The sequence below is a fragment of the Daldinia decipiens genome (assembly GCF_022478715.1).
Source record: "Daldinia decipiens strain CBS 113046 unplaced genomic scaffold F4813scaffold_1, whole genome shotgun sequence".
Classification (NCBI taxonomy): Eukaryota; Fungi; Ascomycota; class Sordariomycetes; order Xylariales; family Hypoxylaceae; genus Daldinia; species Daldinia decipiens.
In genome coordinates, this window is record NW_026054544.1 from 427,353 (window position 1) to 450,573 (window position 23,221).

Consider the following 23,221-nt stretch of genomic DNA (forward strand, 5'->3'; position numbering starts at 1 on the left):
AGGTTCATGATACTTGGGTCCCTGCTCAATCAAACCCCAGATTATTTTGTCCTAATTGTTACATCTGAATATGGCGGTCAAACCGACAGCCGGTAACCATGGTATTATACTACCCAAGTTTAAAAGACTCGGGACGCGATCTGCCAAGTGCCCCTCGGTACGACGCTATTTGTTCGTTTTCTTTTACTGGTCTGGATCCGAACCAACCCAAGGCGACCCCCCCTGCAGTCAGCTCCTGGATGGGGAAGACCGCAACACTACAACGGTAGTCGGGCGAACATACGTAGTGCCAATAAACCAATGCGAGGAATTGACAGCTGCGAAGAAAAAAAAGAAAAAAAAGCAAAAGTCTCTAATAAGCATGCTACTGGACATCCACGGAATGCCCAAGTAGGTACCCAGCCAGTATAGGTTATAGGGAATTAGTAGGAAATTCATTATGCAGACACGACCTAATGGTCTAGGTCAGGTATGTAAATTATCTACGGTTGATAGACGATTCTGCCTTGGTTGTCCGTTGCCTGTCATGCCTTGGCGGACGCCTTACCATATTTCCTCAAGCCTCTACGACTTTCTCCGCGTCCAACTCGAATCACGTTGCGGGAAAGTTTATACACATAACATACTCTAGTGACATACTTAGATATGCGGCTCAACGAAGATCTGGTAATCGATATCGACCACTTTCTATGCATCTGACTCGGACCACTTGGAATCGATATCACCAGCCCTCTGGAGGCATTGTCGAGGTAACGCAAGCCATACATAAGTTAAGCCATGGATTAAGCCATGGGTCTCATTAACCGATGGCTTTCTGCGAACTGTACAATGCAAATCCCACGGATCGTTCGCGGACCAGTTCGTTATATGTACACGAGTATCTGTACTCCCTACCTCTACTCCTGTCACAAACCCCGCGAGATTTTTTAACGGCTCCAGACTAACTTGGTCTGCGTAGGTACATAGACTGGCTGAGAATGACGAGCCAGGGTGTATGCATAGTGTATGTCTCGCTGATACATACGGTGCTACATATGTAGACGCTGCAGGGGTTACGCCAAGACACGATAAATTACCGCAATAACCCTCCAGCCACCCTCCCCTGTCAGATAGGTATCTTACAGTACATATCGTTGCGGCTCCGCGTGGGTCGGTTTACATTGTGAGGGCAGTAGGATTGCCCAAGAGACAAAGACATGTGCGACCCAGAACACCCGGCAACATATTAGTAGTAAGGTTGGATCAGTCTCCATGGCGTATCTCGTTTCTTCGGAAGCAAGTTGCTTCACACTCCCTGCTTCGCCTCATTGTTGCCTACCAAGTGCGTTCCGCAACATATGGAACATCAAGTTTTCTTCCATAAGTCTTGCTTCGTTCCCCGCAGTTTCTACTGCAAGTTTGCCTTGCGGCCGCCTCTATCTTCTAATATTAAACCACTTCCTCTTCGTGGTTACTATCCGTAGGATCATTCCATCTGAAGAGAAGGTCTAGGCCAAGACCCAACGCTGTTGAACCACGCCTCCAATTTGTTTCATTCTCCATCTCGAACACACTTCAAGGGAAGCTTGTGGCGTATATGCACAGTTGCGAGAAGATTGACACAAAAATGGACTATCAGGATTTTGCATACTCGGACACCGTGCCACTTCCAGTCTACCCGGAAAACTCATCTATCGATGGCATGATCGATCCAAATCTCAAACCCTCTGCTTCTCCGTGGACACCTCCACAGGTTCACCGTTACTTGACAGATCACAACAAATCCACGATCCTCAACTACGCGGGAGTTGATACGATCTTCCATGAGACCATAATCCGGAGAGACGACAGTACAGGGCCAATCTCATGCAGCCTACCTCAACGTCGAGACTCACCATCGTTCTCCTCTCACACATCGTCAACAGGCAGTAGTATCTTGAGCCCACCCGGAGAGGGTGACTACTACCAACCACATTCGCCACCAACGCCCACTGATACGTCGATAATGTCCCCGTTCTTCAATCAGTTTGAAAGCCCCAGTTCTCGAGCTCATCTATACCAGTACACAGGTCTTGCCGATGATTGTGTGAAGCCAATCGACATTAACCCCTACCAAGAATCCCCTGAGAACTATTTTGATGACAGCAACCCAAGGTCAGAGTTCCCTTTGAGAGGATATAGTATGTCAACCGACGACAGCAGCGCCTGTATGGACATGTGTAGCATACGGGAACAAATCGGATCCCGACGGCTTATGAGCCCTGAGGAATCTGCGCCGGATGTGAAAGAAGAAATTCGCATTCCTGAGCCCATCTCGACTTACGCTCCGTATGAGTCAGATGACGAGATGGTGTCCGGTGATGAAGCCGAGACTCTCATTTTGAAGCACGAAGATAGAGAAGACGGCGAGTACAAACCATATCAGAAGCCGAAGAAGACAAAGGCCAGCACAAGCCGGTCTATCAGGAACCGAAAGCGACAGGGCAGTCCAGGGCCTACACCAGAAGCGAAACGACCCAAGATTGACCTCGGTGACTCGAGCACGATTGGTAGACCCACCGTCAAACCTGTTATTCAAGGAGCAAAAGGCAGCTTCTCCTGTACCGAGTGCTCAAAGAAAGTCTTCTTCAAGGATGAGAGCGGCCTACAAAATCACATCAAGAAGCGACATACTCGACCGTTCGTTTGTGTCTTCGGCTTTGCGGGCTGCAATTCCACCTTTGCCAGTAAGAATGAGTGGAAACGACATTGTTCTTCGCAGCACCTTGTTTTGAACTACTGGATCTGTCAACAGGATCAATGTTCCAAGGTTTCGAGCAAAGCTACAGCACCCGTCCGCGGTCGCCTTAACCCCCCTTCCTCTCAGAGCCCCTATATACCAGCACTTCCTCGCGGGACCATCTTTAATCGCAAGGACCTTTACACCCAACATCTGCGACGCATGCATATTCCGGCGAATCTTAAGAAGAATGTCAAACAAAGGAAGCCCTCGCCTGAGTGGGAAGCACGCGAGCGCGCACATCAGGAAGGGGCAAAAAGAACACGATGCAACCTCCCAACTCATATGCAGTGCCCAGCCATCGGTTGCGATGCCCGCTTTGATGGTACGAATGCTTGGGATGATAGAATGGAGCACGTTGCCAAGCATCTCGAGAAGGCCGCCACCGGTTCAGAGCCGCCGATTGAATTCGGCGGAGAAAACGACAAGACTCTCGTCGACTGGGCTACCCGCGCCGAAATTGCAATCATCGAGAAAGGAGTAAAAGGAAAATGGGAACTACGTAATCCCTTAAAGCCCAGTGGCAGCCCGATAGTTGAGGCGACGGTAGACCAGGAAGGGGATGAGGACGCCGAGGGTGAGGAGGTTGACGAGTGACAGCTCTAACGGGACATATTTCATATTATTTCTTACCTACCCGTACTAGGGTTGTCAGGGTTAGTAAGGAATTATACGTCCTAATGCCTCGACGTCGAGTAAAGTACTCTGATGGCAAGGTGGCTCTGGGCGATCTAAGGATTTATAATGACTAAGGTAAATATCCAATCTACAGGAAAGGGCTTGGGATCTATGGAACCGTCGAGTTCAGGGACATGTACAACTATCTATGATGTTACGAGATAACTATACTGGCTATTGAAATTGAAGGCACTCACGAATAGTCGTGGAGGCCATATAAAGTTATGTACAAAATTGTATAGCCGCATAAAGTTTATGCTATAGATTACGAGTTTTTAGATGGTATAATGAGTACCTAAGGTACCTAGGTAGGCAGTTGAGACATCAGAAACATAACGTCCTGCGACTACTACCGGGGCGAGTCGGCCAGGGATCCGGGTCGGCATTAGGCAGTGGAATGTAAGACAGCATGCGGCTTACTTAGGCAGACGTACAGGCTTTATCTCGATCCTCAAGCTTGACCGGTTGAAGAAAATGCAACGATCTAAGCAGAAAGTAAGTAAGTGGGTAAGCAAGCATCGGGGTAGGTATGTTCGCAGGAACAGGCGATTAAAGCGCTCGGTGCCGAGATCTACGCCGCATTTAAGCCTTGATTACATACCTAGGTAGGTAGGTACCTATGTAGAGTGGCGTCCATGTCCTGGTTTTTTATCTTGGACGTATGGGATGAGCTTCCATCCCCACGGAGTAGGATGAGTAGGATAGCCGGCTTACGTACATATGCGTCCACGGCGATGACAAGCATTTTCCCGGTAGCATCTTACCTGCGTGTTGAAGGCGGAAAGGTCTTATCAATGGCAGATGGGGGCAGTTATATATATGCTTGCCTAAGGCAACCTTAACTAAGCCCTGGGGGTGCATGGGAAGATGCATACATGTAAGAGGTATGTAAGAGGTATGTAAGTACCTGTAAAAAGGTGGAAAAGTTGGAAGGACTGGTGGTTTAGGTGGTGCGCATGTTTTAGGTGGGTTCGCACGTAGCACAGCATACCTTAGCGCGCGGGGGGGTCTTTGAAAATGCTTACAACAATGATTTCAATGATAAAAATAATTATGTAAAAATATTAAAATATAAAATGATATTTAAATATAAAATTATATGTAGGAAGACCATGTAGGGGTAATGAATAGGTAAGGATTAGGTGTACACCAATAAGCATACGTTGAAAGGAAAGGAAAACGAAACACACGGTACTGAAATGAGGCTATCACGATCTGTTGTTGTCTATTGTTGAGTTGTGTGTGTGTGGGTTAGCCTAAAAGGTAAGCCCTTTTAGGCTTAGCCCCACGCACGTGGTTGCACGTGACTAGATTACATAATTGGCTATTCCCCATATTCCATCGAAATGATATTATATATATAACCATATATTTAAATATAAAAAATACAAACTTAAAAGCATATTATGCATACAACCCCATGTTAATTATAGAAAATATGTACAACTTGAATATATATTCAACTAATCAATATTTCCTTAACATGTTCATCGGAAAGGATTTCAGAGATATGACATAATAACTGTAAGCATTTTCAAGGACCCCCCCCGCGCGCTAAGGTAAGCAGTGGTAAGATGATAAGACGATAAGAGGTACCTGTAAGTGACTGACGTTGTAGGTAGGTTACCTTAGGTAGGTAGGTACCTAAGCGTGCTTATACTTGGTGTTGCGTTACGTTATAGGTAGGTAACATATGTCGGGTATAAGTATTGCGGTACAAGTATCGCGGTACAATACATTTAACATTTAATGGTAGGTAGATCTCATCTAAAACACCAATCACTACACGTATATAGATTCCCGCAAATAGCGCTGGAATCTCCACCACGGGCCTAAGACACATGTCTTCGCCATGGCGCTAGCAACGTGTACTAGATGTATAACAAAGAACAAAGAGAGGTAAATCTTTAAATACAGTATCTACTATACAGTACTATACAATATATTCACGTTGGATTGCGTTGTACAAGAACTTTCAGCCGCACTTCGGCATTCCTTTCCTCTGCAGCACACATGCCGTCTTCGGCCCTATTTCCGATTTCTATAATTATAATTAATATTTTTTTTTGTTGCTACAGACTGATGTCACAGAGCAAAGCTGATAAGCACCTCGACCGACTCATCACGGCTTGAACGGTCCCGCATAATCCGGAAAGTGCCCCGTCAACCCCGGAATGGCCAGCCCTAGCCAAGGTTTGGTCCATGATGACTCGGAACCTCTACGTGAAGACCATGTTGCTAGCTCGTTTGACCAAAGCGACGAAGAAGGCTTCGGCGGGTCGAGGGCTACGGAAGAGATTTCGCGACAGAGGATAAGCTCATGTACGATCGGATACGATGATCACATCGACAGCGGGTACACTCACCAGTCTGTACTTGACTATAAAGACAAGGGCAAAGCTCCTGTAAGGGTCCACAGGGATTTCGTTGACAGAAGATATCCGTACGCAGACTTTACAAATCCCGAAAGTCGAAATGAGAATCTGGAGTCCCCCGAATCTTCCGCTGCATCTAGCGTACTTGATGAATCCTTATCCGAGCATGGTATCAAACTAAAGACCCGGCTGCTGTCCCCCAAACCTAGCCTCGAGGCATTAAGCGTAGAGTCCGACTGTGAAAGCTTTAGGACAGCATCGCCCAAGCTATATTTAGACGAGGACCAAGAGCGGAAACAGGAGCAGGAGCAGGAGCAGGAGCAGGAGCAAGAAGCAGAATCGGATCACGAACCGGAGCCGCAGCCGCACTCTCAGCCACAGCCGTACCCGGCCGACCAAGATCCGGTTGCAAGTGGGCCGCACACTAACCAGGAAGCCGCGTCACCGACTTTCCGGCCGCTCAGGTTCGGAGATCCCGGGTGGGAGAAATCGGCGGATCGGCCGCCGGAGAAGCTACCTATTCGATTCAAAGATGCCGTGGGCCGTAAATTCATCTTCCCTTGGGAAAAGGCTAAAACTTGGGCGGTGAGCAATATTTCTATCCTTCTACTCTTTTTCTTCTTGACTTTAGTCTATTTATCAGTATACTGGGTCTTAACTCGAAGACGCTCATCCGATGCGGCATAAATATTATGTAAAGAGAGCAGCGATATAGCATCGTTTTGAGATTCCTTGGAGAGCATGCCTACCTTCCCTATGACTAACAGCATCTTAGGGCATGGAACGTCTAATCCGAAATTGCTTTGTCTATGTCGACGTGATCGGACCCCACGTAATCAAGGGGCACTACGATCTCTTTACCTTTCACCTCCCCTTCTCGACAGAAACCGGCTTTGAAATGGCACCCCAGGCTGTGTCAGAACCGGTAGGCGTGCAACATCCCGGGATGGAGCCTCATATGGCTGGTACATCACACCAGCCTCCGGTTCCGCATGCTCCAACCCCGCCGCCAGCTCCCACACTTACACCCATAGAACAATCGGCCGTCACTATCCTACCTGAGCTCTGGGAGGATCTGGTCGAGCCAGGCATGTTTATACTGATGCAAATGTGGCCTATGGCACCTCCGGCACCACCCCCTCCACCAATGCAACACCCTCCTGGTCCTCCCGGTATCTTAGGATATGTTGGCGGCAGAGGCCGAGGCAGGGGTAGCGGTGGAGGAAGGGGCATGGGCCCGCCTCTGGGACCACCTCCTGGGTGGATGGTGGTAGAAAGACCGCCGAAGCCGAGGGGCAAGACGCGGAAGCGGCGGGATGGCCCATAGATGTTATACGATATACGAGTTCTTTACGCTAGAAGTGTATGGTTGGTTACTGGGCTAAAGTGAGTTAGGACAATAATGCAGTTTTCTAATAGCTGCTACATATGGTGGTATGCTTTGAAACCATCTTAGGTGGGGAGTAAGTAAGTAAATAAGTAAGTGAGCGATCACTGTTTGTTTACTTGGGGATCAATATATCTACATCATGTACATAGTCGACGTACATATAAAAGTGGAATGGATGAATGAATGGAAGGATGAATTTGAAGGTGACGATGGTTTGATTCCGATGAGATTCACGAGGTCATGACGATACCTACCTACATAACGTGGATATGTACTATGGTATGTATAAAATACAAGGTACCTAACCTAGAACCTCGGTTGCGATATCTTGCGTGTTTTACAGAAGAGAGATACATACCTACATAGGTACACTACCCGGAAGCTCAAAAGTGGGCCCTAGCAGGGCTTAGCTCCCATGCAATGGTAACGTTATTGGTGTGTGGATACATCAAAAGACAAGGGTCTCGCCTGCGTTGATACGAGTTGAAGTTGATTAAAATAGCTAGGTAGGTTAGTTAATCGTAGAGCTCTGTTTCGTTGTTCGATTCCTCTTGCTTCATCTACAAATGCATACTTTATCTATATACGATATTTGTTTTTATACCATCTATAAAATATCAATTATCGTAAAAGTAATTGCTCGTTATTGATTTAGCGTTATTGATTTAGCGTATGTGCACCTCATCGTTACAGCACCCCTCACCCCATAAATCCATCATCCTGTCCTGTCTTACGTCACATCTTTCTACAAGCTCTCAGGAACAGCCCGACTTATCTATTAACTAGCCTATTACGCAGGCCAGCTACCAGCCCACATTGAATTACCGACCTAACTCTATCTATCTCTACCTTAGGTACTTTACTAGGCATAACTACTATAACTAAGCTACCTCTCTACTTAACATACATACTTAACATACATAGAGAGTTAGTTTTACACATTCCCATTTCCCACCTCCCATCTCATCTTCACTACCTACTACAGCCGTTAATACGATGGAGTCCTTTGCAAAACTCAAGCGTCGCGGCACCGACCTAATCGGTTCTATTCCCCATAACTTACCCTCAATGCCTCACCTACCTCATCTACAACGCCCGGGAGGAGGAGGAGGAGGAGGTGCAGATAAAAGTAAAGGTGCCCACACGATGAAGGGCACCTGGCAACACATCTCCATCCCGCCTCTCCCACGATCGTCACATTCAATTGACGTAGTGGCCGGCAATGCATACATCTTCGGCGGCGAGGCCGAGTCCTCCCGCAAACCCGTCGACAACGACATGCACATCATAGCGCTTCCCACGGGAAGTGCCTCTGCCGACTACTACAGCGTCAAGGCCAAACCTTCTCCCGAGCAACACGTTCCCGAGCCCACCCCCATCACGGAGGAGGACGAGACCGCCGCTGAGCTTAAGGACCCTCTGACCGAAGTCCCTCTGAGCTCTCCCACCCCGCCTGTAGCCGGGGAATCCTCGTCCGCCACATCCGACCAAGCCAATACCAACAGCCTCGGCAACGTCCCCGGCGCCCGCGTCGGCCACGCCAGCGCCGTCATCGGCTCCCGCATCTTCCTGTTCGGCGGCCGCAGCGCGGAGTCTGCCTCGGAGCCCCTCGACGAGCACGGCCGGGTCTGGGTCTTCGAGACCAAGACCCATACCTGGGCGTATCTAGACCCCTACCACAACAGCCCTGTGCCACCCCCGCGGAGCTTCTTCGCCGCAGTCGCTACCGACAAGCCGCGAGACTTCGCCATCAAGCCCCTCCGCCGGACCGAGAGCTGGAAGGCGTGGGCCGAGGGCGACTCGGCCGATGTGGGGATCCCGCAGCGCCCGATTGCGGGCAATGTCGCCGCGCACGCGGTAGACGAAGAGGACGCGGGCTTCGGCACGTTCATCATTCACGGCGGCTGCACGGCAGATGGCGGCAGGACGGGAGATGTATGGGCTTTCGACGTGCGCAGCCGCACGTGGAAAGAACTCCCATCTGCACCGGGCCCCGCGCGGGGCGGTGCTGCCCTGGCCCTCGCCAAGAGCCGCCTCTACCGCTTCGGTGGATACGACGGCGAGAAGGAGCTCGGCGGACAGCTGGATGTTCTCGATCTAGCGCTCGACGAGTTCGACGACCGCGTTAGCAGAGGCGAGATCGGCGTTTTCGCGCGCGGCGAGTGGCAGACTCTTGCCCCGCCCGTCACTAACGCCCCCCCTCCAAGTGAGAGCGAAACGGCCAAGTTGGTACCTACAGAAGAGTGGCCCGGGGACCGCAGCGTCAGCAGCCTGGAACTCGTGCTCGGCGGCGGCGGACGCGAGTACCTCGTCCTCATGCTTGGCGAGCGGAGTCCCAGCGCCGAAGGCCACGCAGGCGCCGGTCAGTTCTGGAACGACGTCTGGGCCTTCCAGGTGCCACCTATCGGCATGACAGCCGCCAGCGTCACAGATGCTTTCCTGCATGCTGTAGGGCGCAGAACGGGAGAAGGTAAATGGACAAGGGTCGTCCCGGGACCGTATGACGAAGACAATAGCTTGGACGTCCAAGGCCCTAGTCCGAGGGGATGGCTGGCTAGTACGCCGGTGGGCGACCTAGAAGAGAATGGCGTATTGATATTTGGCGGGCTGAGCGAGAATAACCAGAGACTTGGAGACGGTTGGATTTTCAGGTTGGGTTAAGCTAGGATGTTGAAATGTTAGCAAGCAAGCAAATTTTTTTATTTTAAGCTTCTGGGTTTCGATATCAAATCTAGTTTCCTTGGTAACGGTTACGACTGGTTGGGTTAAATGATTAAATGGAACCGAAAAGGCAGATTTATCAAATAAGCAAATAAAAATGCCAGTTAACTCAAGCAAGACCAGAAAATTGATCGGGATATCTATTACAGAGAATGCGTGGGAAGCGGCGCAAGGGACGGTCTTCTTTTTATGAACCGATACAAATAGAGCTTATGTACAAAGTGTCTACGTTTACGCCCGTGCACCAAGAGGTCTCTCCGCTGTCTCTATTTACAGGTCGCTTCTCGTAGTCTCGATACCCCACGGCTTGCTCGTCAAGTTCGTCTGGCCAGCACTGTTCTCGCAAGTGTCACGGCCACTCTGCGGGCCGGGTTTTGGTACCTTGGCGCCTGGTGATGTAGCGCTCTCCTTAAGGCCGGCCAGTAACTTCTTGGTAGACTCGGGTGTTAGGTCTTCGTAGTAGTCGTCATTAATCTGGATCATGGGCGCGTTGACGCAAGCACCGAGGCATTCTACTTCGATAAATGTGAAGAGTCCGTCGGGTGTCGTCTCGCCCTGCTTGATGCCTAATTCCTCCTTGATCGCCTTCACGATCGCGTCGCTGCCGCATCCGCCAAGCTGGCATGGTGTCTACTCCAGATCATATCTCGTTAGCAAGCGGTACATTTCTGAGGGAGATATTCAAATATAGACTAATGACTTATCCACCAGACAACTCATCTATAGATGGTGGTTTGACTCCCCGTCCAGGTTTACATCATAATATCATAATATAGCACGTCCGATAGACACGAGATGGTGCGAACGAATTCTCAAACGATAGGTGTGTATAGGAAATGCAGGGTGAAATCGACGCAAGCGGCAAGAAATTCGACGCAAACTCACCGTAGTGCACGCCTGGACGTGGAACTTGCCAACCGGCGTCCGGTTGTACATGGTGTAGAAAGAGGCGACTTCGTATACACGCGTGGGGGGCATCTCGAGGAGCCGCGCTACCTCGTTCATGACCGATATGGATGTGAAGCCGTGTTGGCGTTGGCCCAAGTCGAGCAGCGGCATCACGGCAGCCTTCTTGTACTGGGGCGGGTAGCGCTTTAGGATCTGGGCGATAACCTCTTCATTCTGAGCTGAGAACTTGAAGGGTATCTCGGGGTTGTTGTCGGGGGTATTCCGGTGCTGTTATCGCAAGGCAAGTTGAGCGTCAGTACATACTGGACATTCGTGACTTATAGATAAGCCGACGAGGGCTTTAAAGGCTACCCTGAGTTGCTCGGGTAGGCATCGAGGCCGAATACAGCGAAGGGGCAGAAGCCAATTTGACAGACGGACTTCCGCAGCATCCGTCTATTTCGCAACTGGATAATAGAGCCTCTTGGGCTTGATCGAGAAAGATGGGGACAAGACATACCACTGCGAGGGTCTCACTTCTTCTAGAGCTACCGGCTGTAAAGGCTCGGAACTGTGATCGAGGAACCCGGTATGCTGGGCGGGCTGCCCTTCGGAGGAAGACCGGGGCGAGTTTAGACGCCATGGTGAATGTATAGTGCGTTCAATTGAAGAGGGATGGCAGAGCTCAGCGGGTTAAAGGTCCCTCGGATCATGGATCATTATGAGGTTTGAATTGGCGATAAACTCTGGGATCCAATCAGATTAACTGTGTTGGTCAAAGATGACCCACATGGTTAAATCTCGGTCTCTTCATTCCCGTCTACCACTTACTAGGGTTACACTTTACCTCACTCCATTACATAAGATAGTACCTTAGTACCTGGTAGATAAAATGCCTCTACATTTGACGCGTAGCAACAAGTCGATTGTTTTGTCGATCGAATGGGTTAGGCAGGCTTTAACGCGAGTCTTGATGTTGACCACATACGAGACCAGAAAGTACCTAGGGTATCGCCTCAGCGGGAAATTTCGTATATCCAATTTACTTTTATTGTTCTCGTCATTCTACGTCATTATTGACACGGATGTTACTATCATATCAAAACCGTGATGTTACGACTGGAGGCAAGATAATCCCTAGGTTGGACAAAAAGGCAGACGGGCAAAAACAAATACTATCTCCGTTACTCGGCCGCGCCATCCTCTTCCTTCTCCTTAGTGGCGTCGCCATTAGGGGATTTGGCCTCCTCTGCGGCCTTCTCCGCAGGCTCCTCGTCAGCAGATTCCTTCACATCCGCTTCCTCGTTCTCAGCGACCAGCTTCTTAACGGCTTCGACCGTTGCGGCAGGTCCGCCAGGTTCGGCGATGAGAACCTTACCGCTTTTGTCAACGACGAAGACGCCGCGGGTAACGCCCTTAGGCGCCTTCTTGAAACCGAGGGCCTCAATCAACGCGAAGCTAGTGTCGCATAGAAGGGGGTAAGGTAAGTTCTGCTTGGTCTTGAATGTGGTGTTGGCTTTAGGCGAGTCAGCCGAAAGACCGTAGATGGCGAGACCACCTTTGGTCAAAGGCTCGTAGGAGTCTCGAAAGAGACATGCTTGGTTGGTACCTGTATATCAAGTCAGATACAGCTAGCGCTAATTTATAGTGACTACATGGGATGAAGCTTACAGCCCGGCGTGGAGGCCTTTGGGTACGTGAAAATCACAACTCCGGATTTACTCTCATCTAGAAGGGCCTTTAAGGTGGTCTTTTTACCGTCGTTGGTTTCGAACTCGCCACCAAACCCGTCGAGGGTGAGTGTGTCACCGACTACAGGTTTAGCAGGCTTGGAAGAGCCATTGGCATCGGCAGACTTGGTCGACTTGGTAGGTTTAGCCTTGACGGCCTCTTTAACCTTGGTGGCTGCTTTTGAAACTTTGGATTGCTTCTTGACTGGCGGCTCTGGGGCCGGCGCAGGAGCTTTGCGCTTGCGAAGCTCGACGGGCATGATGTTCGGCCTAGTGAGCTAAATAATCAAATAAATGCAACACTAGATGAAGAAATGGTATCTAGCAGCAATCGCTAGTTGAGGGCGACCGGGAAAAAAGGATTTGAAGAAGATTTGGGTGAAGTTTGATGAAGAACGGATGGAAAACAAGAAGGAGAGGTAGTCAGGTTGAGGTCGTCGAGGTCGCAGGTAAACAGGAGGTTGCGACGAGATCTGACCAATGAAAGGGAACCATTGCGACAGCTTCCCTAAGAAGAGCAGGGGTGTAAGATAGTTGTGTCACAGGGATATCAGGATGCCGACAATTTAAAAACCATTGCTAATAGCGAGGCTAACGTGATCAAGCCAATTCCTGTAGAGTTCCAGCGCAGGTCGGGGGGTGTTGTGTGTACATTGCGTGGTGTGTGGCAGAGATCGCGGACGGGAAAAAAACTGAAGGGGGCGAGGGGAAGACGAGGTACCTCCCCTAACAAAAAAGCTCGCATATGGAGTCGTTACTCGCGACAAGGTGGTGGTAGATCGGTATGTGGTCTGGGCTACCCAGGTAAGGTACTACTGTCTACTGTGTATGTATTAAGAGAGAAAAAAAAAGCTGTTACCCCCTCTGCCCCTCAAGCATCTATTAGACCCTAACCTAAACATGAAGAAATACGGTACTTGATATTTAGCGGGCTTATTAATTTAATGCAGGGTAGAACCGTACATATGTAGGTACATAGGTAGTAGATGATATGGGAAAATGGGTGCGTACCTACCTAACATACATACCTACATACATGTAGCGGAAGGAAATAGTAACTTTACATAGCGTATGTAGAGCTAACCTTTTAGGTTCAGTACCATACTTTGTAATATACCGTCTAAAGGCTAGAAAGGGGAAACTTGGCAGTGGTTGTTGCCAGTTGACCGTCCCGTCCTATGCAATCGCCCAAGACCTACCTTCCAAGCCATCGCACCATTTCCCATTTCCCATTTCCGCACGGACATAACACGAATCAACATTTCTCCTTATGCAGTATTTATCTACATCATGCGCCCAGTTCCCCATTCTCTATTATTCGTGACCAGTAAGGACTTTCAGCGACGCAGATAATCCGATGTCAATCTATAGCCTACGAGAAAAAAAAGAAAAATGCGGCTTGGTACTCATTGGTTGCAATGGATGGATAGGAGCTGCAACAAGGCTCGCCAAGCCACCAATAGCCATCTTTCTTGCAGAGTACGCGACGTACAGTATCTATCATATATCATGATGTGACTACGCCGTACACATCTCAATACCGAGGCTATTAGACAGCATATTCTGCCCGTGCTTCTCGTCGCGCATGAAAAGGAAAGGGAAATGAGTATATTCGCATATGCTCTTAATCAGCTAAGTCATTATTAACATTCTCCTTTTGTATATCCTGGGGTTTTCAAGGTAAAAGAGAAGCGCAATTTATACGAACAGTCAATCATTTTAGCACGGCATTAGCTACCATTCTTGCAACTCTACCTGGCAAAAATAGTATACCTATGCAATGATCGATATGGTCCCAGATACCCGACTGGATATCCTAACGCCGGCTAAGATGTCAGGAGGTCGATTGACGATCGTAGAATACGAACATATTCCGATATATTTCACCTTTATGCTTATGCGACCTATATTCTTGCAATATTGCATTACACAGGCCTAGATACTTAAGTACGATGTTCGATTGTAATTCCATCATTGCCCATCAGCCAACCTTTTCTCGAGAACGCTGTTGTTATGTATCCATATCTGCACAACTGGTGACCAATTACAACCTTCGTGTCGCACCTATTCTCTATTCCAATCATGCTGGCTTGGAAGTTAAGAACACTACTTTCTGCAACGTCACCCTCTCATATGCTCATCAACAAGAGAGCGACCTTGTGAGCATGGAAACATAGCTACCGGTCGATCATTAGAATGGTCGTCTCCAAGCTACTGGGGTAGTGGACTCGGTCCTGGTCAGTTCTACCTAAGCTATGGCAACATGGCTGGCGCTACATATTGCTGAAGGCTATGCTATTATTAACACAGACGCAGGGGTCATAAGTCCTTTAGATCCGTACTCGTGAGTATTAGATGGCCTTGGAGAGGTTGATAAAGTCCCAGTCCGGTATTAGGGTGGTGATATCTTGAATGAAATGGCATTCCATCGAAGTACGATCGAGTATCAGAAGCCTAATGCTATTATCAGGCAATTATCGCAAAGAGTATGATCCGTGACTTTTATGGAAGACCACCAGAATATTCTTATTTCAATGGCTGCTCTGAAGAGGGTCGCCAAGGCTTCGAATTGGCCCGAAAGTATCCTATGTATTGCAAACGACGGGTATCGCAGCCTCAGCGCCAATAATTCACTGGGCTCAGTGGGCTCCCGCTATGTATTGGCCGCAGATGCTAATGAATATCATGGGCGAGTATCCGCATGGCTGAGCTAGATCTCCTTACGATCCTCGCGGTACAAGAACGCGCCGGTCGCGACGGAGCAGTAGACGGTATTATATGAACCCCTAAAGCATGCGTATTCGATCCTTTCCTACATATCGGGAGAAATTTCATCTGCCTGCCTGCCTGAACATAAATCCATGAAGCTGAGCAAAGCTGCTGCAGTCTTTGCAAATGCCGGTTGGGCGGGTCTAACCGGCTCTGATAGGAACATCATCTGGTACGGGCTCAACCACAGCACTGACCTCAGTGGCGGTGTAACTGGCACAGGCAAGGCAGCGACAGTATGGCAATTCTATACCTCTTGCGTATCTGTGGATTCAACTGTTTGTTGAAAAGTATCCAAACTACGACTATAATACTATAACCCGAGGAGTACGACGAAATAATGCGCAAGTCGGGGTCTGAATATGATCATATTGTTGCAAGTAGCAATCCAGATTTTACCAAGTTCTATAAGATTGTGGGAAAGTGGTGATATATCATGGACTGGTACGTAAACGATCTGGTCTTTCATTATCATTTCTTCTCCCTTGAATATTCACTACTTTTATTTTTTAACTTGGTAAATAACAGTTAATATTTATCTTTTCCAAATTCCACCCACATACTTATATTTACTCGATACCTAACCGCGATTTTCCCAGCCTCCTAACCAAGAGCCCCAACGAGAACATGATGAAAAAGAATGAAGTAGCCAATTTACCTATAGCTTCTGTTTTAAATATCGTGTTGCCTAGCCTCACGTACGCAATTGGCTTAATTATCATCGATCGTACGTCCTTCTCCTATCTGTCTAATTGTCAGTGGTTCTCGAGGAAGACACATTAAGAACACTTACACGAATGGATCCATCGTGAGAAATACCATGCGACCAGAAACCATCGATAGCTGGAAACATCCGGGCCATGTTATCATGGGTTAGCAACAGCCAGAACCCGAACACTCCCTTTGCGAGGACATCTAGAACGGCATAAGCAATGATCTCGCTATCAACATTGACACGGTGGGCACCATCAGCAATGCCCCATACACTAAAGACGTTAGCAAAAGGTCTGACTTGGAAATGTAAGGTCGCTTACATAGGATACGCGGTCCACAATAGGAGAGTGAAGAGAGAAAGGGCCCCAAAGAAAGCTCTTGTTTTATTGTCCCTAGTCGATACTGCGTGTCGCCCTTTGTAACCAACCTGATAGACGACATTCAGATAAGCGATGCAGGCGATGGCATACCACCCCCATCCTTGAGCCTCGTCTTTTGAGAAAGCGGCGAAGAGACCAGTTAAGATCATGATCACATCTGACACAACAGCTATCAAAATGCTCGCACCGTTGACGCCAGCGAGGAGACATAAGTCCAACAAGAGAAGAGGGGTGGTAAGTGACCACTAATAACATTGATGAGCAACCCTTGGCGACATTCGACTTGGGTAGGACTCGCAATACTCACATCAACATAACGGGCCCAATATATATCACGATTGACAATCTCTACGACTGCTCCGTGCTTTGATCTCTCGGATACATAGGGGCGAGAGGTTATACCATCACCCGTAGCCATGGCGTAATAGGACAAGAAAGCGAATGTGGTGATCAATGATGTGATTATATGGAAGAGACGTTTTTGCTAACGATTATTAGCATCCTACTACTTTGTTACATCTTAAAGGAGCACTGGTTCTTACCACTGGAACTCTCATAGCCATGACGTAAAATGCGAGAGAAGACAAGCCCATCAAAACACAGACAACCCTAAGATGGGTCATGTAAGTGACTATTGGTGATTTCCCTCTTGGCAGGAGAGCTTACCATAAGGCCCTATGACCTACTTCACTTGAAGTTTGGTAGTGTATTCGGGGAAGATCTGGGATCACAGTGGGCAACGGCGTGTGGCTAATCTTAGAAGGATGTAGCATAGCAGCTACTCGAGTAGCCTCTGGGATCTCCTGCGGAATAAACATTGTGATATAAAGTTCACCTAGGTTTTCAATGCTCGAATATTTCAAACTAGAAAGACTCCGACTTAGGAAAGTGAAGTTGTCGAATAAGAGCGCCTACTAGATGGTTTCGTAGGCGATCAAGGTGAGAAGAAATGCAAGAGAAACGAGGAGAGTATATAATATAATATTATCCAACCAAGGGCCGATATCTAAAGCATCATGGATAAGAGGCGAACAAATGGTGTCGTCACTTTTAGTAGGTGATTGTAAGAACCAACCAATTAGATGCTAAGAGACACTCGAATTAGGTATTCAACTGCATATTTACCAACCCTCAAACCTTGCAATAGTCCTACAACGGCGTCCTACTGCAAAACAAGGATTTCCTTTAGGTTATACCGAGGCGCTTGGCCGTGGCTGAAAGGATCGGTTCAATCATCTTCTTCCCCTAGACTATTTTGTACGTAACCGAAATAAATAAACTGTAGACAGGCATATCAGCAGATATCAGCAGACTACACAGAAGAAGGTTATATTAGAAAGCTCTTTTACTGGCATACTCATCCTTCTGGAAGTTAAGGTGACGGTAGTTACGGATAATGTCAGTTTGTTAGTTTTGGAGTTTGAGGAAATCGTGAATCGTGATGTGGTTAACCCAACCTAGTGAATTATATAACTACCTAACCTAACTAACTTACATCATAACTACTTAATCCAAGGTAATGTTCTAAGTTGAAGTTTCTGATCTTAGAATACGGAAACTGACATTTAAGCTTGGCTAGGTACCTAGGGATTTTCCCCCCTTTCCCTGTTAGATGCATCATATATCACATTAGCATTATAAAATTGTTATGCTATTGAATGAGAAGTATGTAGAGAAAGAAATAGATACCTGAAGTAGATAGAAGCTGCCCCGCCCCCGGAAAACGAAACAAAGCTAAAGTAAGATCCTTACAAAGCAAACATGGATCGTCTATGCCCCGCGGAGCCGAGTTTAATTGGGGCTAGGGACTCGAGTAGGTACTACTAATATGTACATATTTTACTACCTTCCAAGATCAAATATTAACGACGCCGTAGATGCCATTCTCTCTGCCCCACCAAAGAAAGGCAAGGCAGCAGCAGGTAGCTGCAGCTCTCCTTCGTCCCACCCCCACGTTAACTAAGACCCAACAACCGACAAAACATAAAGTTACCTCTTACATCACGGCCAAACAAAATAATACATTTCAGACCTCAGCAATATCAATCATCTTGGAATACAATACCGTTTACGTTTACGATACTGTTGTTGCTTTACTCGCCTTGAGCGTTCATCGCCATGGAGCAACTTGCCGCAACGCTTCTAGCGTTCCCCGAATCCAATAGTGCCAATTCCAGCCTGGTCGACAACGTCACTTTTGACGCGGCAGCGAAGCTTCATGTTAGCAAGCTCTCAAAGCTACTTAAAGATCATAATGCCTCACTAGTTGCCCACGGCCCCCGACTCATCGACATGCTCGACCCGGCCGTGCATACCTTATCATATCTCGCCGTCCTTCATACCCTCATCCTTCCCGCCCTAGATTCATCTATTCCTCGCGATGCTCTTCTGACCAAGTTCGTGAGATTTCTATACGTCTTCGATGCGCGTCAGGCCCGATATGCCAGAAGCCATTTGCATGACATCTTGCTTGCCGCTGGAAGTGGTCAATATCTGCCGGTAAGCTCCTATAGCTTACACCCTAATATATGCTTCCATACAAGCTAACACTGTTTATTAGCCTTCGGTTGCCGTCCGTGCTCTTGCAACAGCTATCCTGCGACTCGATCCGACCGGAAGCATGCTCACCACGTCCCATTTTCAACTTGTCAAACTTGCCTACCAGACAAACAACATCGAACCAGCCCTTCCAGTACTCGACATGAATATCGTATACTTCCCTGGAATGGCCAGCTACGGCGAACCCAAGTTCCTCTGCGATCTATCTTTACCACCCCCAGCCTACCTCTCGAGAGAAACAGGGCTCACCACCAACTTGAAATCTTCCTTCGTCTTAGAATATGATATGTTTCGTGGTATGTCATACTGTGCCTTAAGAGATTGGGCGAAAGCCTATGCCGCCTTCGAAAGGGTCGTCACATATCCTACGCGCGAAGGTGGCGTAAGCAAAATCATGGTCGAGGCCTATAAAAAGTGGGTGTTGGTCAGCTTGCTCTCTACAGGAAAGCTTTCAGACCCCCCATCATACACCGGGGCCGCGGCGAACAAGCTCTATGGAAATATCGGAAAGCCATACACAGCGCTCGCAGTACTATTCGTGGCCCATAATGCCAAGGGACTAAAGGCAGAGGTTGAAAAGAACACACAGATATGGTTAGAAGATGGAAATTCCGGGTTGGTCCAGGAGGTCCTCGCGGCGTATCAGAAGTGGCAGGTTCTGGGCTTAGAGGAAATATACTCTAAGATTTCGCTCTCCGAGATCCGTGAAAAGACTACAAGTGCGGAGACAGGAGATATGCTCCAGAAAGATGAGGACGTGCAGACTCTTGTCCAAAACATGATAATATCCGGCATGTTGAACGGTGTAGTTGAGAAGAACGACGATGGTACGGCTTTCCTTACCTTCCTATCTCCGTCTACACAACTCTCAGAGAAGGAGTTTGCTGCGGAGCTCGCTGGAACGGCAGCCCGGTTGAAGCAACTACAGCCCATCTTTAAGACGACAAAGGAGCGCCTGGGCACTAGCAAGGAGTACATCAAGCACGTGGCTAAAGAGAAACTCCGAGGCGACAAAAGTGAACCGGATCCAACCCTCGCATTTGATGCTCACGTGGATGACGAAGATTTGATGGGCGGTGTAGTTGCTACTGGCTGAGCATGGCCAAGACGCTTCTCACCACCCATTCGGCGAACGTGTCGGACGGGAACCCGAATAACAGATATTTTATTTAAGCCCGAGGTTGAATCTTCGAACCTTGGAGAGGTAGGCGGCCGCTAAGTTGGTTTGGAGAGGGGTCCGAAAACCGACATATTACGATTGCACGTTTTTATGCGGCGGCGTTTAGACAGATATTTGCATCTGCAGGCAGCGGTGCCCATGGATATGGCTTGGAATGCCATTTAGCCAGAGACGGACGACGGACGACGGACGACAGTTAAGAATCGTCGGACCTCTCGGCTTGTTAGACACTAGCAGAATTAAGAATAAAGGCACTGATATCCCATTTACTACTATTGATCTTTCATTACCATTCTGTGTCGTAAGCACATTTTCCTCGTAGCATACAATATGGATTTAACCCTTACTTGATCAGCTCTCCTAGCTCATTCGGTATCGACAGCATTTTCCCCTAATAGATGCCGTATCTACGAGGGGTCCACGTAACCCAGACGTAATAATGAGACATTGAACTAAGAGGTTCGTCTCAAGCCGTTCGAGGCCAATGAGCTTAGAGATTCGAATATCAAATAGCATCGTGCCTCATCGGGGACCCACAAACCCCTGCCGTGAATTATTCTAGTAGTTCACCAACTCGATAATACGAGCTGCCTAACCCTCGTGTTCCATCAACTCCGTACCAACTACCTAGGTAGGTACTAACAAGCGCCCCATACATACAACGCGCATTAAACATGGGTTGAGAGCTGCGATCACGAGCTGATACCGAATTGCTTGATCATATCGGATAGCTTCAGGGCCTCAGCTCGGAAATCCAACTGGCTGGCACTCATTACCTGATAGCGTACTCTGCATATTTCATTAGCGACAACTTCTTAATCATGTGGAAAAGTACCTAATTAGTAGCAAATTACATACCGTGAGTTTTCCCCGTACGTATCCGTCTTGGCCCGGCATCTAAAATGAAGCTTGGTGCAGTTGGCCGCTTCGAATATGGTAGGAAACCGGTCTTCGTCGTTCTCTTTGATCTCCATCAACTCGTCGGCTGACATTCCCATGATGACACGTCCGACGTCGTCGAAGCATGATAGCCAGAGCTGGCCGGTGTGATCGTTTACATTTACACTCATGATGTATCTGTACTGTGGCCGCGGGTGGCTAATTTCACACTTCTCACACCGCCATGTACCATCACTTTGCTCGGTTACCTTCTTGTTGCATTGCTCGCTGCTACACGCAGGATACGCAAAACTATCCTGCTTAATATAGACAATTGTGGCTTTTAGGTTGAAGTAATGCGCAGTTTCCGTTCCGAGGCCTTCGTCCTTTACCTGGGAAATGACCTTCGCTTGATCGACGCGGCCTGTGGCGGAGCCCATAGATGCCATGTTGTTGTGAGTGGAGAAGTTGTCGGTACGGCCTTGGGAGTCGTACCAGCCCTTCAGACGGTGAGCCTCTTCGATGTCGGGATCAACATTCATGCTGCCGGAGGAAAGAAGAGAGAGAGATCGACCACCGAAGTCAGACACCTTCGCCCCTTTGAACGCAACGATAGATTCTGGTTGAGTGGTAAATGTAGTGGCGGTCTTACCCCATATCGTAAGGCGTACAGAATATGAAGTATCATCAACCAAAGTTAATTCGCGCTTATCAAACGGTTTGCCGGTATTCTTAGAAGTAATCGAAGAGACCTCACCAACTTCCTTCAGAACACCAATAACATCAACAGTAGCATCTTTTTCTACATTCTGGAGCTCTTCGATGTTGACGAAATTGAAGCGGGCTTGAGGTACACTGGCTTGATCCTCGGCTTTCTCAATGACAGTATCCCGCTCAAAAGCGAGTTCATAGTCGTTGGGGAGATTAGTGAATTGCTTCTTTGCGAGAGAAACGCGGCATGGGTTGCTAATATAGTAGACCTGACCTTCCTGTAATAAATCGTAGAATTGGTCACATTGTTCGTTAAATGCGGTCGCCTTTATTTCGCCACTTTGGTCGAGAAGATTGACGGAGAACAGTTTGCCCTCACCAGAAGCCTTATGCCAGGTCTTAATGTCGGACTTCTGTGTTACACGAGCCTTGATAGTCCACTTGTGCGCATAGGGCGAGAGGGCCTCGATAGGGTAGATGACATTGTTCCCATTGCCGTGAGACGTAGTGTTTGTAGCTCCGCCCATGCGTGACGACACAGGTTCCGACTTGACCGGTGCCGAAGACTCTGCCTTTACGCCGTAGAAATTCGATCCACTTATGGTTGCTGTAGTATTAGCAGCTTGCGGCTTAGCTTCAAATGCCTGGGGTTCGCCGATTCGGTCGTGAACGCCGAGCTCAGTAGCGACGTCAAGGTCAAGGATAATTAGAATGCTATATAATGTTAATCACTAGAAATGCTGGGCCATATCGATTTATTTAATACTCACTTCTTTCCCTTGACTGCATTTGCTTGATATGACTTAATCCGAACCAGAGCTCCACGAACAAGGGAGCCATTGTGGATTACATGGTTGGCCTCTAAGGACAATGTAAGTATAATAACCATCTGGCAGTCTCGCAGTCGGGTAGGTATCGAAACGTACGTGTTGCCAACATGCACTGGACATAATTACGTATATCACTTAAGACTACACGGTAGCGTTCAGGCTGGCCGGCAGGCCCTTGCTGTGGGGCGAGGGGCTTTATTTGTAGACATTGTAAGATGGGAACTGGGAAGAGCTGCTCGACATGCTCAGGGTCGCTGAAGATGGCGCTGGGATCATAGTTAGCATATATGCGTAAGTCTAGGTAGTGAAGAAAAAAGATGCTAATGGTGGTATACATACTCTAGAGCGCCCTGGGTGATAGATTGTTGTGCTGCTGCGGCCGACATGCTGAAGTTCAAATTTGCCTTGCTAGTTTGACTCTTCAAAGAGGTAGCAATATGTTATGTCGAAAGCCGATATTGCAATCTTGATAGCGGTCTTAACAGTGGAAGTGGTCAATCTAATAAACGCGTCGGTCCAAAAAGTCGCGTTCTGAATTACCTAAGGTAGTGGGCCCTGTGGCGTGTCACGTCCTTTGAAGCGCGGGGTTCTTAAGGTTTTTCTACATAGCAATTTGCATAGGTACATATACTACATTAGGTACCTAAGGTATTGTACAT

The 23,221-nt window shown here is 48.1% G+C and overlaps 8 protein-coding genes across 8 annotated transcripts; 4 read left to right on the top strand and 4 right to left on the bottom strand.

Annotated features, from left to right (window-relative positions):
- Window positions 1-1,606: 1,606 nt before the first annotated feature.
- Window positions 1,607-3,355, top strand: F4813DRAFT_384237 (uncharacterized protein; the record flags this gene model as incomplete). The annotated part of the gene is made up of 1 exon (XM_049246052.1): window positions 1,607-3,355. One exon carries the CDS (start codon window positions 1,607-1,609, stop codon window positions 3,353-3,355), a length of 1,749 nt encoding a protein of 582 aa, XP_049104619.1.
- A 1,861-nt stretch (window positions 3,356-5,216) lies between these two features.
- Window positions 5,217-7,731, top strand: F4813DRAFT_341447 (uncharacterized protein). The gene is made up of 2 exons (XM_049241294.1): window positions 5,217-6,396; window positions 6,587-7,731. Exons 1-2 carry the CDS (start codon window positions 5,611-5,613, stop codon window positions 7,136-7,138), a joined length of 1,338 nt encoding a protein of 445 aa, XP_049104620.1. The 5' UTR covers window positions 5,217-5,610; the 3' UTR covers window positions 7,139-7,731.
- A 9-nt stretch (window positions 7,732-7,740) lies between these two features.
- Window positions 7,741-10,207, top strand: F4813DRAFT_6191 (uncharacterized protein). The gene has a single exon (XM_049248705.1). It carries the CDS (start codon window positions 8,198-8,200, stop codon window positions 9,860-9,862), a length of 1,665 nt encoding a protein of 554 aa, XP_049104621.1. The 5' UTR covers window positions 7,741-8,197; the 3' UTR covers window positions 9,863-10,207.
- F4813DRAFT_378223 (thioredoxin-like [2Fe-2S] ferredoxin-domain-containing protein) lies at window positions 10,193-11,453 on the bottom strand (the record flags this gene model as incomplete). Its single annotated transcript, XM_049245317.1, has 3 exons — window positions 10,193-10,552; window positions 10,808-11,098; window positions 11,331-11,453. 3 exons carry the CDS (start codon window positions 11,451-11,453, stop codon window positions 10,193-10,195), a joined length of 774 nt encoding a protein of 257 aa, XP_049104622.1.
- A 115-nt stretch (window positions 11,454-11,568) lies between these two features.
- Window positions 11,569-13,454, bottom strand: F4813DRAFT_341457 (AhpC-TSA-domain-containing protein). The gene is made up of 2 exons (XM_049241295.1): window positions 12,482-13,454; window positions 11,569-12,419 (listed from the first exon to the last, which is right to left on the bottom strand). Exons 1-2 carry the CDS (start codon window positions 12,798-12,800, stop codon window positions 11,995-11,997), a joined length of 744 nt encoding a protein of 247 aa, XP_049104623.1. The 5' UTR covers window positions 12,801-13,454; the 3' UTR covers window positions 11,569-11,994.
- Window positions 13,455-15,468: 2,014 nt separating this feature from the next.
- On the bottom strand, window positions 15,469-16,968 carry F4813DRAFT_341466 (uncharacterized protein; the record flags this gene model as incomplete). The annotated part of the gene is made up of 5 exons (XM_049241296.1): window positions 15,469-16,053; window positions 16,103-16,295; window positions 16,344-16,648; window positions 16,711-16,887; window positions 16,946-16,968. Coding segments are annotated over 5 exons (727 nt in total), but the record flags the coding sequence as incomplete, so codon positions are not given.
- A 1,219-nt stretch (window positions 16,969-18,187) lies between these two features.
- F4813DRAFT_341470 (uncharacterized protein) lies at window positions 18,188-20,412 on the top strand. Its single transcript, XM_049241297.1, has 2 exons — window positions 18,188-18,902; window positions 18,964-20,412. The coding sequence occupies exons 1-2, from the start codon at window positions 18,522-18,524 to the stop codon at window positions 20,056-20,058; spliced, it is 1,476 nt and encodes a 491-aa protein (XP_049104625.1). The 5' UTR covers window positions 18,188-18,521; the 3' UTR covers window positions 20,059-20,412.
- Window positions 20,413-23,137, bottom strand: F4813DRAFT_341472 (replication factor-a protein). Its single transcript, XM_049241298.1, has 5 exons — window positions 22,902-23,137; window positions 22,659-22,828; window positions 22,503-22,593; window positions 21,001-22,446; window positions 20,413-20,931 (listed from the first exon to the last, which is right to left on the bottom strand). Exons 1-5 carry the CDS (start codon window positions 22,946-22,948, stop codon window positions 20,835-20,837), a joined length of 1,851 nt encoding a protein of 616 aa, XP_049104626.1. The 5' UTR covers window positions 22,949-23,137; the 3' UTR covers window positions 20,413-20,834.
- Window positions 23,138-23,221: the final 84 nt, after the last annotated feature.

Bases quoted from the DNA above. Each gene is read 5' to 3' on its own strand.
- F4813DRAFT_341447 (XM_049241294.1), top strand. From the start codon at position 5,611: ATGGCCAGCCCTAGCCAAGGTTTGGTCCATGATGACTCGGAACCTCTA. The intron at 6,397-6,586 runs GTGAGCAATATT...ACAGCATCTTAG, and splicing joins AAAAGGCTAAAACTTGGGCG to GGCATGGAACGTCTAATCCG.
- F4813DRAFT_6191 (XM_049248705.1), top strand. From the start codon at position 8,198: ATGGAGTCCTTTGCAAAACTCAAGCGTCGCGGCACCGACCTAATCGGT.
- F4813DRAFT_341457 (XM_049241295.1), bottom strand. From the start codon at position 12,800: ATGCCCGTCGAGCTTCGCAAGCGCAAAGCTCCTGCGCCGGCCCCAGAG. The intron at 12,420-12,481 runs GTAAGCTTCATC...CTTGATATACAG, and splicing joins AAAGGCCTCCACGCCGGGCT to GTACCAACCAAGCATGTCTC.
- F4813DRAFT_341470 (XM_049241297.1), top strand. From the start codon at position 18,522: ATGGAGCAACTTGCCGCAACGCTTCTAGCGTTCCCCGAATCCAATAGT. The intron at 18,903-18,963 runs GTAAGCTCCTAT...ACTGTTTATTAG, and splicing joins GAAGTGGTCAATATCTGCCG to CCTTCGGTTGCCGTCCGTGC.
- F4813DRAFT_341472 (XM_049241298.1), bottom strand. From the start codon at position 22,948: ATGTCGGCCGCAGCAGCACAACAATCTATCACCCAGGGCGCTCTAGA. The intron at 22,594-22,658 runs GTACGTTTCGAT...CATTGTCCTTAG, and splicing joins CCAGTGCATGTTGGCAACAC to AGGCCAACCATGTAATCCAC. The intron at 22,447-22,502 runs GTGAGTATTAAA...AACATTATATAG, and splicing joins AATGCAGTCAAGGGAAAGAA to CATTCTAATTATCCTTGACC.